General features: G+C 54.8%; 1 protein-coding gene across 2 annotated transcripts in view; it reads left to right on the top strand.

The window, feature by feature from the left end:
* The window catches only part of TSPAN33 (tetraspanin 33), a 28,170-nt gene extending 15,778 nt beyond the window's left edge, over positions 1 to 12,392 (top strand). For both annotated transcript variants that reach the window (XM_067534899.1, XM_067534898.1), the window contains exons 3-8: positions 579 to 706; positions 1,741 to 1,815; positions 2,543 to 2,638; positions 3,574 to 3,702; positions 8,616 to 8,777; positions 9,746 to 12,392. In XM_067534899.1, coding sequence (XP_067391000.1) covers positions 579 to 706; positions 1,741 to 1,815; positions 2,543 to 2,638; positions 3,574 to 3,702; positions 8,616 to 8,777; positions 9,746 to 9,847 — 692 coding nt within the window. In that variant the 3' untranslated portion in view covers positions 9,848 to 12,392. The remainder of the gene's footprint in view (positions 1 to 578; positions 707 to 1,740; positions 1,816 to 2,542; positions 2,639 to 3,573; positions 3,703 to 8,615; positions 8,778 to 9,745) is intronic.
* The last annotated feature ends 1,790 nt before the right edge of the window (positions 12,393 to 14,182 follow it).

Here is a 14,182-nt window from a genome sequence, read left to right as displayed (position 1 = left end):
AGATGTAAATAGTGCATGCTTCTTTGCAACAGACAATCATATCCCACCACCATTCAGATAAACGATGTAAATAAAGACAAAACAAGAAGTGTAGATTTTACAACCACAGCTATTGATCAGTGATTCCTTGCCAGACAGAATCCTAGCAGAAACAATCAAAGATCCATTTCTCTATCGGACTAGAAATCATTCAGATACATGACATTGTCTTGAAGTAGTTTCAGGAATGTGAAGATGTGACCACCTGCTGCTTAGCTTATGGCTGCTGCCTCTCCTGGGTGGCTGCTGCTTCTCCAGCCTCCCATCTTACTGGGCCTGATCTGGGCTGTTGCAGGGTGGAGCCCTGGGGAGGGCGTTCTCCAGCAGCTGGGGCCTGTTGCAGGGATGTAGAGGGTAGAAAGCGGGGGAGGCGGGCGGGAATAATGGGAGAGGCGTGGAACCATAGGATCCTTCCCTCGACGCCACCCTATAGAGCCGTCTCCTGTTGGGTTCCTTTAGCTGGCAGGGGGGGTGCAACTGGACTAATGGCTCTGTGTTCTCACGCCGTCTCTCCCCGCCCCCCTGCTCCCGCCTGGCAGAGGCGGCCATGGCCTGCCTCGCGGTGGATCCCGCCATCCTGCTGATCGTGGTCGGCGTCCTGATGTTCCTGATCACCTTCTGCGGCTGCATCGGCTCCCTGCGGGAGAACATCTGCCTGCTGCAGACGGTGAGGGGCTGGGCGGCAGGGATGGAGTGCTGCGTGGCTGAGAGACCCCGCAGCTCTGGGGGAGGCGGGGCAGGGGAGAAGGACTCGCTGAGGCTGCCAGGAGTAGGTTTTGGTTTCCCCCTCAATGACTGGCACCTTGGGCTGCCATCGGGACTGCGGGAACCCAGAGTCTCGCTGCTCCATCTTTTCCCCCCACCCATTGGTGCCCAGCCCCGCTGATTATGGGACAGCCTGGGGCTCCCTCTAGTGGGCAGAGCTGGGGAACTCCTGCACCCCCGTAGATCCTTTACCCTGCGCCTCCCAGGGAAACCGACGCTTTCCGCTCAACGTGCCGTTACACCGGCCGGGCATCTCTGGGTTTCTCATCCCTGCCAGTGGGTTGGACGTGTGGGGGTGGTGGTTGCTTGCGTAGCCAGGGGAGAACAGACGCTGGAGTCTGCACAGACCCTCCCAAGATGGCCCGTGGGCATCTGTTTGCTGGCACAGACGTGAGCAAAGAGCCGGCTCAAATCCATAGGAGATGGGGTCTGTCTGATTCAGCCCTGAACCCTTGACCCAGCCTGGTGCGAGTGGGTCTGTGCTGTGCCACGGTGCCATCTTTCAGAGGAGAGGTAAAACCCAGGCTCTGAGCACTTATGCTGCGGGATCTTTACCCCCCGTATCTTGCAAGAATGCGGTATTGCCCACGCCCCCAGGGCACTGGCGTTTGTGCCGCTCTGCCCCTCTAACTTCCCCTGCAGTTTCAAAAAGCAGCTGTTTCTCTCTTCCTGTCCAGAGCTCTGTGCAGTGTTAAACAGCTGCTCTGTTCCACCCCAGAGGTGGCTGCGTTTCAGTGCTGGGTGATCGGTAGATAAGAACCTCTGCAAAGGCACTAGAGGAGCGGAATGTGACAGGCCCAGAGTCCTGCTGCACTGTGACCTTGCAGCTCCACGCGTCCCTGTTTGGGTAACGATGGTGCAACTCTGGCTCCATAAGGGATGTTGCATTGCCTCTTCCGTGGCGATTTGCTGACGGCTGTGTTCTCCCTCCTGCAGTTCTCAGTCTGCCTGACCGTAGTCTTCCTGCTGCAGCTGGCTGCCGGAGTGCTGGGCTTTGTCTTCTCTGATAAGGTAAATACCCAAGATACAGCAGAGAGCCGGGGTGCGCATTGCTCTTTGGAGGTGGGTGGGGAGAAGGATGCACCAGCAGAACTGCAGGGACCAGTCCTGGGTTGGCAGGGAGCTGCCCAGGACGACAGAATCGATTTCTTCGCTCCTGCCACTCTCTGGGGAAAGCTGGTTCTACGTGGGGACGGAGGGGCAAAGCGGCTGAGATGACTGGGCTCCCCCCAACCAAATGGGATCGGAGACTTTCCTCTCTTCTTAAAAATCTTACCTCAATGAAAACATGTGTTTCGATTCAAGGCTTCCCCTGCAGACGTGGAGACCCAAACGCAGCAACCGTCGGCTGGGCCTGGGCACCAGCGTGTGCCGCTGGCCCGTTGGGTTCACCATCCCTATAAGGATGTCTGTCTGTCATCCCTATAAGATGTCTGTCTGTCATGTTGTCTTTGTCAGTGGCCAGCGTTTCGGTTTCCAGTTTGTCCCTCACCCCCATCAAGTAGAGGGGGCTGGGCAGGACGGGTCAGGGGTGAAGCCAATGGCCTGGGACTCAGGGAACGTGGGTTCAGGGCCCTGGCTCCACACCTGATCTGCAAAATGGGGATGACGCCCATCAGGCCACTGTGAGGTTAAATCACTGGGGCAGAAGCACTCGGGTGCTGCGGTGGTGAGGGGCGTGCGAGCCCCGAGGTGGGAGGGAACTCTCCCCGCTGACCTCTCGGCGCTCATCCCACAGGCGCGCGGGAAGGTGAGCGAGATCATCAACAACGCCATCGTGCACTACCGGGACGACCTGGACCTGCAGAACCTCATCGACTTCGGGCAGAAGGAGGTGGGTCCAGTAGCAGATCCAGGTGGATGGCTCTCCAAACGCACGCTTGCACTGTTCCCCCTGTCTTTTAAAACATCCCTGAAACCTTCTCTCTTGCCTTGACCCGAATTCCCCGGCTAAGCTTGGAACGGGGTCTCTCTCCTCACTGTTGCTGCGTGGCCCGTATCCGCCCCATTCCATCCCTTCTCGGAGCCGTGGCCGCGTTTCTCTGCTCCCCCATTCGTGGGCCGGCAGACCCCATTCCGTTCGTCCCATGTCCTTAGCCAGCGGCTGCTGCTTTGTAGGCCCTCCCCACTCCCCCGTCTTCCGTTGGGAGGGCGGTGCCATCAGAGACCACACCCCTCCCGGTTCGAGTCCAAGAGTGCTGGTTACAGGTACCAGCCGAATTCTCTCTCTTGCAGACACCCGGATGAGTCTTTGATCTCCTGCAGCGGGCGTTGTCCCACAACTGTCGCCCAACTGGCGTTGCATGTCTGGAATCCACATACAGTCCCACCCCTCTGCAAGGGCCTTGTTAGCCCTGGTCTCTCATGTCCGCTGTTGTCTGTAGGCCGTTAGAAGTGTTGGGTGCGGGCAGCGGTGGAGTTAGCGCTAGAGAAACGCAATCCTGCTTCCTGTGAAGAGTGCGGTCTTTTTGCTTTTGCCTGGGTTCTCACCCTGGCAAAGCAGGAAGCTGCAGGCTTCAGTTTAACTCCAACTTGGCAGCCTCCCTGATTCTTAGGGTTGCTTCTCCACGGGGCGTCCTGTAGTTAAGACTTTCATTCCCCTGCTACATCTGTTTTTAAACTGTTGCTTATGTAGGACCTACCAAAACATTCAAAACCGTTCAAATTGACCTGGCCTCTTTTTTTTTTTTTTTTAAAGACGCTATCTGAGATTGGCATCTCCCCTTCCTTGCCCTCGGGCCTTCTTTGACCTGTGCTATTTCATTACAGTTCAGTTGCTGTGGGGGTGTCTCCTACAAAGACTGGTCTCAAAACATGTACTTCAACTGCACGGTTGACAATCCCAGCCGGGAACGCTGCTCTGTGCCTTATTCTTGCTGCCTGCACACGGCTGACCAGGTAAGAGCAGCCCGGCTGCTCCGTGGGGGACCCGGACCACTCGAGTTCTGGCCACCACCCCGCACCCGGGACCAAGGAAGCCTCTGAGCTGGGGATCTAGAGGCTGGTGCAGCTGCCCAGAATTTATGGCGGAGGAGAGCTCGCTGCAGAAATCCCCGCCTGGAGAGAGAGGCAGCTTCCTTCTCTCTGACCCCAGATTCTCTCAAATGCCCCAGCCGTCTCCCTGCTTTGTCCTGCTGCTGGCTGTGCTGTGGTTCCTTCTGCTGGCAGATCGTCCTCTCCGAGAGCCAGCTGGCTGTGGCCGGCATAGGAGGCTCCTTGAATGATTGGTGCCAGGCCTGACGCCCTGTCTCCTGGCTCGTGTGCAAACGAAAACCCTTGGACTCCTCTGCCACGTTCCCTCTTTTGGTCATACACAGGAAATTAAGGACAACGCAGGGAACTACAGACCAGTCAGCTGAACTTCTGTACCTGGAAAGATAGTGGAGCAAATAATCAAGCAATCAGTTTGCAAACTCCTAGAAGATAATAAGGTGATGGTGACAGTCAGCATGGATTTGTAGAAAACAAATGGTGTCAAACCAGTCTAATAGCTGTCTTTGACAGGGTAACAGGCCTTGTGGATGGGGGAAGCAGTAGATGGGGTATATCTTGACTTTAGTAAGGCTTTTGGTACTGTCTTGTGCGACCTTCTCATAAAACAAAGGAAATACAACCTCGATGAAGCCACTATAAAGTGGGTGCAGAACTGGTTGGAAAACTGTTCCCAGAGAGTAATCATCAGAGTCATGCTGGAAGGGCAGAACGAGTGTGGTCCTGCAGGGATCAGTTCTGGGTCTGGCTCTGTTCAATATCTCCATCAGTGATTAAGTGTGCTCTCCATGCCATTATCTAAAAGTTTGCAGATGATACCGAGCTGGGAGGGGTTGCAAGTGCTTTGGAGGATAGGATTCAAATTGAAAATGATCTGGGCAAACTGGAGTAAAGGTCTGAGGTAAATAGGATGAAATTCAATAAGGACAAGTGCAAAGTGCTCCGGTTAGGAAGGAACAGTCAGTTGCATGCGTACAACATGGGAAATGACTGTCTAGGAAGGATCACTGCAGAAAGGGATCTGGGGGGTCAGAGTGGATCACAAGCTAAAGATGAGTCAACAGTGTAATGCTGTTGCCAAAAAAAGCAAACCTCATTCTGGGATGTATTTGCAGGAGTGTTGTAAGCAACCAAGTAAAAGAAGCAGTTGGAGGCACAAAGGCATCCTTTAAAAAGTGGAAATTAAATCCTATTGAGGAAAACAGAAAGGCGCATAAACTCTGGCAAGTGAAGTGTAAAAATACAATTAGGAAAGCCAAAAAAGAATTTGAAGAACAACTAGCCAAAGACTCAAAAAGTAACAGCAAAAATATTTCTAAGTACATGAGAAGCAGGAAACTGCTAAATAACCAGTGGGGCCACTGGACAATCGAGATGCTAAAGGGGCACTCAAGGAAGGTAAGGCTATTGCGGAGACACTACATGAATTCTTTGCATCGGTCTTCACGGCTAAGGATGTGAGGGAGATTCGCAAACCTGAGCCATTCCTTTTTAGGTGACAAATCTGAGGAACTGTCCCAGATTGAGGTGTCGTTAAAGGAGGTTTTGGAACAAACTGATAAATTAAACAGTAATAAACCAGCAGGACCAGATGGGATTCACCCAAGAGTTCTGAAGGAACTCAAATATGAAATAGGTTACATATTACAGTTCTGCTACCATTTAAATCAGCTTCTGTAACTGATGACTGGAGGATAACTAATGTGATGCCAATTTTTTAAAAAGGCTCCAGGGGCGATCCTAGCAATTACAGGCCAGTAAGGCTAACTTCAGTACCAGGCAAATTGGTTGAAACTAGAGTAAAGAACAGAACTATCAGACTCACAGGTGAACACAGTTTGTTGGGGAAGAGTCAACATGGTTTTTGTAAAGGGAAATCATGCCTCACCAATCTACTAGAATTTGTTGAGGGGGATCAACAAGCATGTGGACAAGGGTGATCCAGTGGATATAGTGTGCTTAGATTTTCAGAAAGCCTTTGGCAAGGTCCCTCACCAAAGGCTCTTAAGCAAAGTAAGCTGTCATGGGATAAGAGGGAAGGTCCTCTCCAGGATCAGTAACTGGTTAAAAGATAGGCAACAAAGGGTAGGAATAAATGGTCCATTCTCAGAATGGAGAGAGGTAAACAGCGGTGTCCCCCACGGGTCTGTACTGGGACCAGAACTGTTCAACATATTCATAAATGATCTGGGAAAAGGAGTAAACAATGAGGGGGCAAAATTTGCAGATGATACAAAACCACTCAAGACCGTTAAATCCAAAGCAGACTGTGAAGAGTTACAAAGGGATCTCACAAAACTGGGTGACTGGGCAACCAAATGGCAGATGAAATTTAATGTTGATAAATGCAAAGTGATGCACACTGGAAAACATAATCCCAACTATCCATATATAACGATTGGGTGTAAATTAGCTGTTACCACTCAAGAAAGAGATCTTGGAGTCACTGTGGATAGTTCTCTGAAAACATCCCCTCAATGTGCAGCGGCCGTCAAAACAGCGAACACAATGCTGGCAATCATTAGGAAAGGGATAGATAATGAGACAGAAAATATTGCCTCTTTATAAATTCATGGTACGCTCATATCTTGAATACTGAATGCAGAGCTTGTCACCCCATCTCAGAAAACACGTATTGGAAATGGAAAATTTACAGAGACGGGCAACAAAAATGATGAGGGGTAGAGAACAGCTTCCATATGAGGAGAGATTAATAAGACTGGGACTTTTCAGTTTGGAAAAGAGATGACTAAGGGAGTCTATAAAATCATGACTGGTGTGGAGAAAGTGAATAAGGAAGTGTTATTTACTCCTTCTCATAACACAAGAACTAGGGGGTCACCAAATGAAATTAATAGGCAGCAGGTTTAAAATAAACAAAAGGAAGTATTTCTTCACACGACGCACAGTAAATCTGTGGAACTCCTTGCCAGATGATGATGATGTGAAGGTGAAGACTGTAACAGGGTTCAGAAAAGAGCTAGATAAGTCCCTGGAGGATAGGTCCGGTCCATCAATGGCTATTAGCCAGGATGGGCAGGGATGCAAAACCATGCTCGGAAGTGTCCCTAGCCTCTGTTTGCCAGAAGCTGGGAATGGGTGACGGGATGGATCACTTGATAAGTACCTGTTCTGTTCATTCCTCTGACACACCATTGGCCACCACTGAAAGACAGGACACTGAGCTGGATGGACCATTGGTCTGACCCAGTATGGCCATTCTTATGTTCTTATGCGAGACACGAGAAGTAATTCTTCCATCCACTCTGCACTGATATGGCCTCAGCTGGAGTATTGTGTCCAGTTCTGGGCGCCACATTTCAGGATAGATATGGACAAACTGGAGAAAATCCAGAGAAGAGCAACACAAATGATTAACTAGCAAACATGCCCTATAAAGGAAGATTGGAGAAATCGGGTTTGTTTAGGCTGGAGAAGAGAAGACGGAGGGGGGACATACGTTTTCAAGTACATAAAAGGTCGTTACAGGAAGGGGAGAGAGAAATATTTCTTCTTAACTCCTAAGGACAGGGCAAGAAGCAATGGGCTTAAATTGCAGCAAGGGTGGTTTAGGTTGGACATTAGGAAACACTTCCTGCCTGTCTGGGTAGTTAAGCCCTGGAATAAATTGCCTCGGGCGGCTGTGGAATCTCCCTCACTAGAAATGAAGAGCAGGTTAGACAACCACCTGTTGGGAATGGTCTAGTTATTGCGTCGTCCTGCCTTGAGTGCAGGGGGCCAGACTAGACGACCTCTTGAACCGTAGAAGTGGAGGTCTGGGAGGGACCTCCTCTCCCCCATGTGCTCTCTGCGCCAGCTCCTCTTTAGTGACCTCTGCAGCAAACCTTCACAGCACGTGCTGTGGTTCCTCCTGGACCTTAAAAGAGGTGGACTTTGGCTGCCTTAAAAGCTTCTGCAGCAGTTGCCACTAGGTAGCGCTCCTAGCCCAGCCGTCCCTGCAGCACCAGCAGACCTGGCTGCGAGACCCCTGTCCGTGCCATCTCCATCAGCCGACTGACAAGGCCGTGGTAGGAGGAGAGCTCTGTAGGAATGGCAGGAGGCCCGGCTAATTCCCCTCCCCTAGAGGGCAAGGTGTCCGGGGGGGAGCCAGCTCAGATGGCTGGTGCTATCCTGCCCCAGTCGCAGCTGGGAACGGCTCTCGCCCGTCTCAGGCAGGCTGGGACCTGCAAGGTGCTGGCCCTGCCATTTCCCAGGGAGTCAGGGAGATGGAGGCTGGGCGAGGGATGCGTTCCCTCCCCGCCAGCAGCTCCTGCGAGGGGGAGACCCTCGCTGGAGGTGCTGGGTGGAAAAGAAGTGCCGTGACGCTTGCCTGGCTTGTGTTGGTAACGGCCCCCCCGACGTGCAGCAGGATGGTAAAGCAGCTCACGGGGCTTCCTGTACGTCATGGCCCCTCTGGGCCGGCTCCGTGTTGAAGACGGGATCCCCTCTCATCTGCCCGTCCCGCAGCCTGATCTCCAGGGCTGCTAAAAGTCCCGAGCAATGGAGCTTCTGCCGTAGGAGACAGCAGCTCTCCCGGCCCAGAGGTTTGCTCCGGACGGCCCTGCGATGGGAGGACGTACAGATAAACCTGCCCTTAACAAGAACTTGCTGGCTGAGGAAGCTGGGGCCTGCCCGTGGGTCTGTCCCTCGTGCCGTTAGGCCGCGGCCTGGGAAAACCATAGCCCCATCCCACGGGGGTGTCAGGGAGCTGGAGCGACTGGCGCGGACTGGGGCGGGTGGGCAAGCGCCGGACTCTGGCCAGCGTGAGTCGTGGCCATGCCCCGGGCTCGCTGACACCTGCCCTCCTGCTTCCCCCGCAGGCCGTGATCAACACCATGTGTGGCCAGGGCATGCAGGCCGTGAACTACCTGGAGGCCAGTCAGTTCATCTACACCAACGGCTGCATTGACAAGCTGGTGAACTGGATCCACAGCAATCTCTTCCTGCTGGGAGGCGTTGCCCTCGGCTTGGCCATTCCACAGGTAGCCCACGCCCAGCCAGGACCCGCCTCTGCTGGGGTTTGCATTCAAATCCGGGGGGGGAGGCACTGAGCCCATTAGCTCCGGCAGAAGGGGGCAGGGGACAGCCCCAGCCTGCTCTGCATAGCCCCGCAGGACAATGAGGGTCAGGTTACCTGTAGCAGGCGGCGTCCCCCGCATTAAACGAGAACGGCCCCGTGGATTTGGAACCAGGGGATTGGGACACCTGGATCTGAGGGGTGCAGCCCGTAATCTGTGCAGACAGACGAATACACCAACCCCTCCTTAGTGGTGGAGCGGGGAGGCGAGAAGCGCGGTGCGTACACACGACTACACCGTGATCGTGGCGGCTTGGGCAGGCTAGAAGGATTCAGAAGGGGAAGGACAGCCCCCCCCAGGGCACCAGCCCCACCCGTGATGTGGCAGGCAGCAGATTGCATGATGGGCCCAGCTAACCCTGCTGGGTGTTCTGGAGAGAACCGGGAAACCCCCTCGCCGTGGTGCGTGCTCACGTGCCCTGGGATGTGAGTGGGGAAGAATTGCTTCCCTGCCCCCGTTCAGGGCACGTGACTGAGGAGCATCCTCTGATGACCCCGGTCCCCTGGGACGAGGCGCATGACCGAGCTGTGCGTGGGAAGCCTGGGGCTGGAACAGGCGGGGGCCGTGGGTCAGGGCCGGCGGAGTTGTTGAGGGTGGAGGGAGACCTCACCTGGCCCGCTCGCCCCTCTGCGGGCTGCAGCTCGTGCCGCGAGTTTCTCTCCCGCGCACCAAACTCGAACCAAGGACGTTCTCGTAAAGAGTCGATAACCGCGCGTCGCTCGCTGGCCGAGAGCGGCCTGATTGGTTTAGCCACAGCGGGGAAGGGCACTGATTGGTCGGCTGGGATGCCAGCCTTTCCCGGCTGGAGCGGTGGCTCACCTGTCCCGGTTCTCCGGGTGTTTTCAGCCCGTTGCTGTCTCCTCTCCTTGCAGCTGGTGGGAATCCTGCTCTCCCAGATCCTAATCAACCAGATCAGAGACCAGATCAAGCTGCAGCTCTACAATCAGCAGCACCGAGCAGATCCTTGGTACTGAGACCCCCCCCCCGAGCTGAGCGAGTGCTTCCCTGCGGGGGCGCTGGGGCGGTGCCCCTGGCAGGGAGCGACGTGGGCACGGACATGCAGCCTGGGATGAAGAAGAGACCTGCGTTTCCCCCTGTTGTTGCTCGCCCGGCCCTGCAGCGGACGGGAAGTGGGGAGAGCCCCCCAGGCTGCCTGTGTCTCAGTCACCATCTGTAGCGTCCTGCCCGACTGACTGACAGCTGGATCCCTTTTTGGTAGGGTTTTTTGTTTTAAGAGGGGAAAAGAGCAAAATATCCCCCAGCATCCCCCCAGTCCTCTCTGGGAATTTCAATGAGAGCTGCGCTGGCCTGGAGTGATGGGCTGGGCTGGCTGAGAGAGGGGAGGGCATGGGAAAGGGGCCTTGGCAGCTCTCTCCCCCCATGCCTGGGCCAGCACACTGTATCCAGCTGGGCGTGACGCCGGACAGCCCCTGCGCTGATCTTTACTGATGCATTTTAGCCAGAGGAGCATCAGGCGGGGGCTGCTAAGGGGGCAGGGCCAGAGGGTATAACTAGTTGCCAAAAGCCTGAAGTGGTGGGGGTGGGAACGGGGTCTGGAGCCTGGCACCGACTCCAGTGGGTCCCCAGGCTGGGGGGACAGACTGCCTGGGGTGTGAGGCTTGGGGAGGGGAGATGAAGCCTTTTACCACTCTGTCCCCCAGTCCAGCCCCAGGCTGATGCGAGGCGCTGCCTGGAGGGGGCAGCCTGGCATCCCCGGGGCATGCCGCTGGCTCTCCTTGGAGAGGATGTCTTGGGCTGTTGAAACCTCCCAAGAGGCTGACTTTCTCACAGCTGATCTCTCTGGCAGACTGCATCCGGCAGCAGCTGTGGGAAGCCCTCAGTGCATTGGTAGTCTAGCAGGAGGCCCACGTGGGGTCTTGGCTCTGGACTCTTGGGTTAAGTGGACACACCCACAGATCGCGGGGTGCACTTGTTACCCAGGTCTGGCCGGTGGGTGCTGTAGCCGGTGGGACAGGATCAAAGGGGCAGACCCTCAAGCATTGAGCAGAGACACGGCTGGGGTAGTGAGCCCTGTTCTGGGGACAGAAGAGTCCCGTGTCACAACTGGTAGGCAGCAGCTTCCCATCAGGAGTGATGTTGTTTTTCCTGGAGGGGATGGCTTGAAATATTTCCCTGCGGTGCTGATGGATGAGGTCCAGCCACAGCGATGAAGGGGGACAGCCGTTCTGTCTTCAGCCTCCCATGAGGCATGCTTGGTCTGACGGCACTGGCCGACTTAATTTGGCCCTGCCAAACTTGGGGGTGGTCAAACCCTCAGAGTGACTTCCGTCTTGCTGAGACTCTGCTGGGGTTGAATTTCCCTCTGCGTGTACAATGCTGCGCCTGACTGCAGCTATCTGCAGGGATTGAACCTGGGATCTCTGGCTGTCGAAACGTGGGCTGCTGCTGTTTGAGCTAAAGGAGCAACTCTGTTCTCTCCCAGACAGTAACAGACTCAGAAACTTGTAACTATGGTGTAACTAGCACAGATTACACACCTGGCAGGAGGCGGTCGGCAGTTTTGTATCCAAATGCGCTATGCCTTTCCAGCGCTGTTTGCGAGAGACGCCCCCCCGCCCTGCCCCATTTTGTGAGCCAGCGGTGAGGGGCCCCGGGGTGGGAAGTGATGGGGAGAGCAGGTGTTGGCAGTTCTCAGTCTCACATGGGTTTACCGATGAACCGGGCAAAGAATGTGAATGAAAAGCAGCCTGGAGCATCTGTCCCCTAGAGTTGGCTGCATCCGAAGTGGTGGCTGGTTCATCTAGTTTGTTATCCGCACAGGGAGAAGGTGTTGGATACTGGCCGGCTCTTTAACCTAGCAGGCAAACGTGGGATGAGATCCAAGGGCTGGGAGTTGGCCAAATTAAAACTGGAATTATGGTGCACTTTTTTACGACGAAGGGACCCAGCCCCTTGGAACAGCTTCCCCAGGGAGGCAGCAGATCCTCCATCACGTGGGCTCTTTACATCAAGGCTGGGTGTAAAAGATGCCCCAGTTCAACCACAAGTTGCAGGCCTGAGACAGGCGTCACGTGGAGAAATTCTCCGGCCTGTGCTCAGCAGGATGTCAGATGAGATTATCGTAACAGTCGCTGGTGGCCCTCATGCCTACGGGTAGCTTATCTTGGATCCAGGCTGGGGCCAGGTGGGTCAGAGGAAGGTATAACCATCCTTCCCCTCCCCCCATCATGCTCAGTTAACGTGTGCTCTGCAAACCCGACCAGCTGGACCAAGGTGGAAGGTAAGACTAGGTGACCTGTGCTACATCTGCCCATGTGCTCTCCTGCCCCCAAGAGGCAGCATCTCCTCCTAGCCTGGAGACGCTGTACCAATCCTCTTGGACCATGCACATATATAAATATATTTTTGGAACACTGTGCAAAGGGATGGATTGGCCGAGACTAATCTCTTTTTGGATGTTTGTAAGTAACACGCGAGCTCTGTGTTTATCTGCGAAATTAACTCCTCTGTGATGTTTTCCCTTTGCTGCTGTGGAGAATAAAAGCAAATCGGGCTCTGGCTGGAATTATATTTTTGCTTTCTCTCTCCTGCCCCTGCCCTGAAATAAAAGAAACGTGTTTGCACACACCACTGCCCTCTGCTGGGTGGAGTCAGAACAGCTCAACTGTGTCATAGGCACTATATTGCTCCCGCAGATTCTCCTTTAGTTCAGGGCCTGGGGTGTTCTGTGCTTTCTGGAGCAGGAGCATCTGAGGTCTTTGTAGCCTGGAGGAGGCAGCTACATTATGTGGATCTGGAGTGACAGTGGAGCTCTCTGGTCTTGTGTAATGGGCAGCTCCAGAGGAAGCCCCATTGCTGGTGGTGTGGTGTTCACCTGGCCACATAATGGGCAGAACTGGGTGGAAGGGCTGCAGTTTCCCATGTGCAGATAACTGAATAGCTTCTATCTAGATTCCCCCTTTAAAATGCTCTTAGGGTGACCCTTGGCCCGAGTGTGTGTTGCCATCTTGTGTGGAGGCAAGGTGTAGAAACTACATCTGGCCACCCTAGCCTGAGTGAAGGGTGCTCTGGAAAGAGGAGTTGGTTGTTAGCCTGGAGCTGTGCATTTTGGGGGATCTCTCCATTCCTAGTGCACCTTTTTGTGCTGTTTGTACAGCCCCTAGCGCGACAGGGGCCTGGTCCATGACTGGAGCGCCTAGGTGCTATGGTCATACAAACTGATAACAGAACTGGGGCCAAAGCCGGCAGCTCGTGCCTGCTTTGATGCTGAGTTTCTGATCTCGAGTGGGAAGGGAATCTCTGTTGCTAGGCACTTGGCGTGTGGTCAGCCACCTCTCAGAGCCCCAAAAGGGCCGTCAGGGTGAGGAATGGGAATCTGAGTAAGGCTTGCTTTGTTGGTGTGTTAGATGGGGCCAGGCTGTCAATCACCATGGCCCCTGCCGGTGCGCTGCACTTTCAGATGAAGCATATTCCATCCCCCAAAGCCAAATTCTCAGCTCCTGCAGGCGGGGGCAACTCCAGGGACATCAAGGGGGCCGGACTTCTTTGTGCCCGTGCAGATTTTAGCCCCAGCCGGGGTTGGAAGGGAGGAAAGATGTATCACTGCGCTATGGGAAAGTGAAAGTCCACCCTGAGACCAATGACCGAGGAGGTGACAATGGGGGGGGGAGGCTTGTAACATGAGCAATAGAGCAAAGATCAGGGATGTTACCAGTGGGAAAATCTTCCCCTGGATCATCCCAGTCTTACTGGGGTCAGTGCAGGCAGGGCTGGGTGAAGTTCTAGGCACATCCCACTAGATCTGCAGGATGGTCCCTTTCCAGGCTCTGAATCCTCCCGGCCGAGCTCCTTAGCTAGTGAAGGATTGGGCCATTGGGGTTCTGGCCCGTCTCCTCTTACGGGCCCCCAGCCTAACCCGAAGCTCTCCCCAGTTGTCAGCCTAGCTCTTCCTTTTCATGGGGGCCCGTTGCTGCTGGCTCTCCTGCCCCGCTGGGCCGCCGTGGTGCCTCCTCTCTTACTGTCTGCACGTCCTGCAAAGTGAGATCACATCAGCACAGCTCCCTCCTCCCCCCACCCCGGCCTCTTTGACAGGGTGAGCAGAAGGGGCCTGGGGCCTTGAGCTCTGAGCTGCACCGGCTCCATCTCAGCTGCAGCAGAAACCTCCCCTTGCGAGTCCAGCACGGGGCAAGGCCAGGCCCCCCTCCCTGGAACCAGGCCCCTAGCTGCCTTCCCCGGCTCTGGCATCTCCAACCCGGCTGCAGCTTTTCAGCAGTGGTGGGAATGTGGGTGGGTTTTTCTTCTCCTGGCTCCGTGCAGCTTGCTGGGAAAAAACAGGGAGGCCTCAGCCC

The sequence above is a fragment of the Emydura macquarii genome, unplaced genomic scaffold (assembly GCF_026122565.2).
Source record: "Emydura macquarii macquarii isolate MOO-44397 ecotype Brisbane River unplaced genomic scaffold, CSIRO-AGI_Emac_v2 contig_3470, whole genome shotgun sequence".
NCBI classification, from domain to species: Eukaryota; Metazoa; Chordata; order Testudines; family Chelidae; genus Emydura; species Emydura macquarii.
This window is presented reverse-complemented; position numbering and strand designations above follow the sequence as displayed.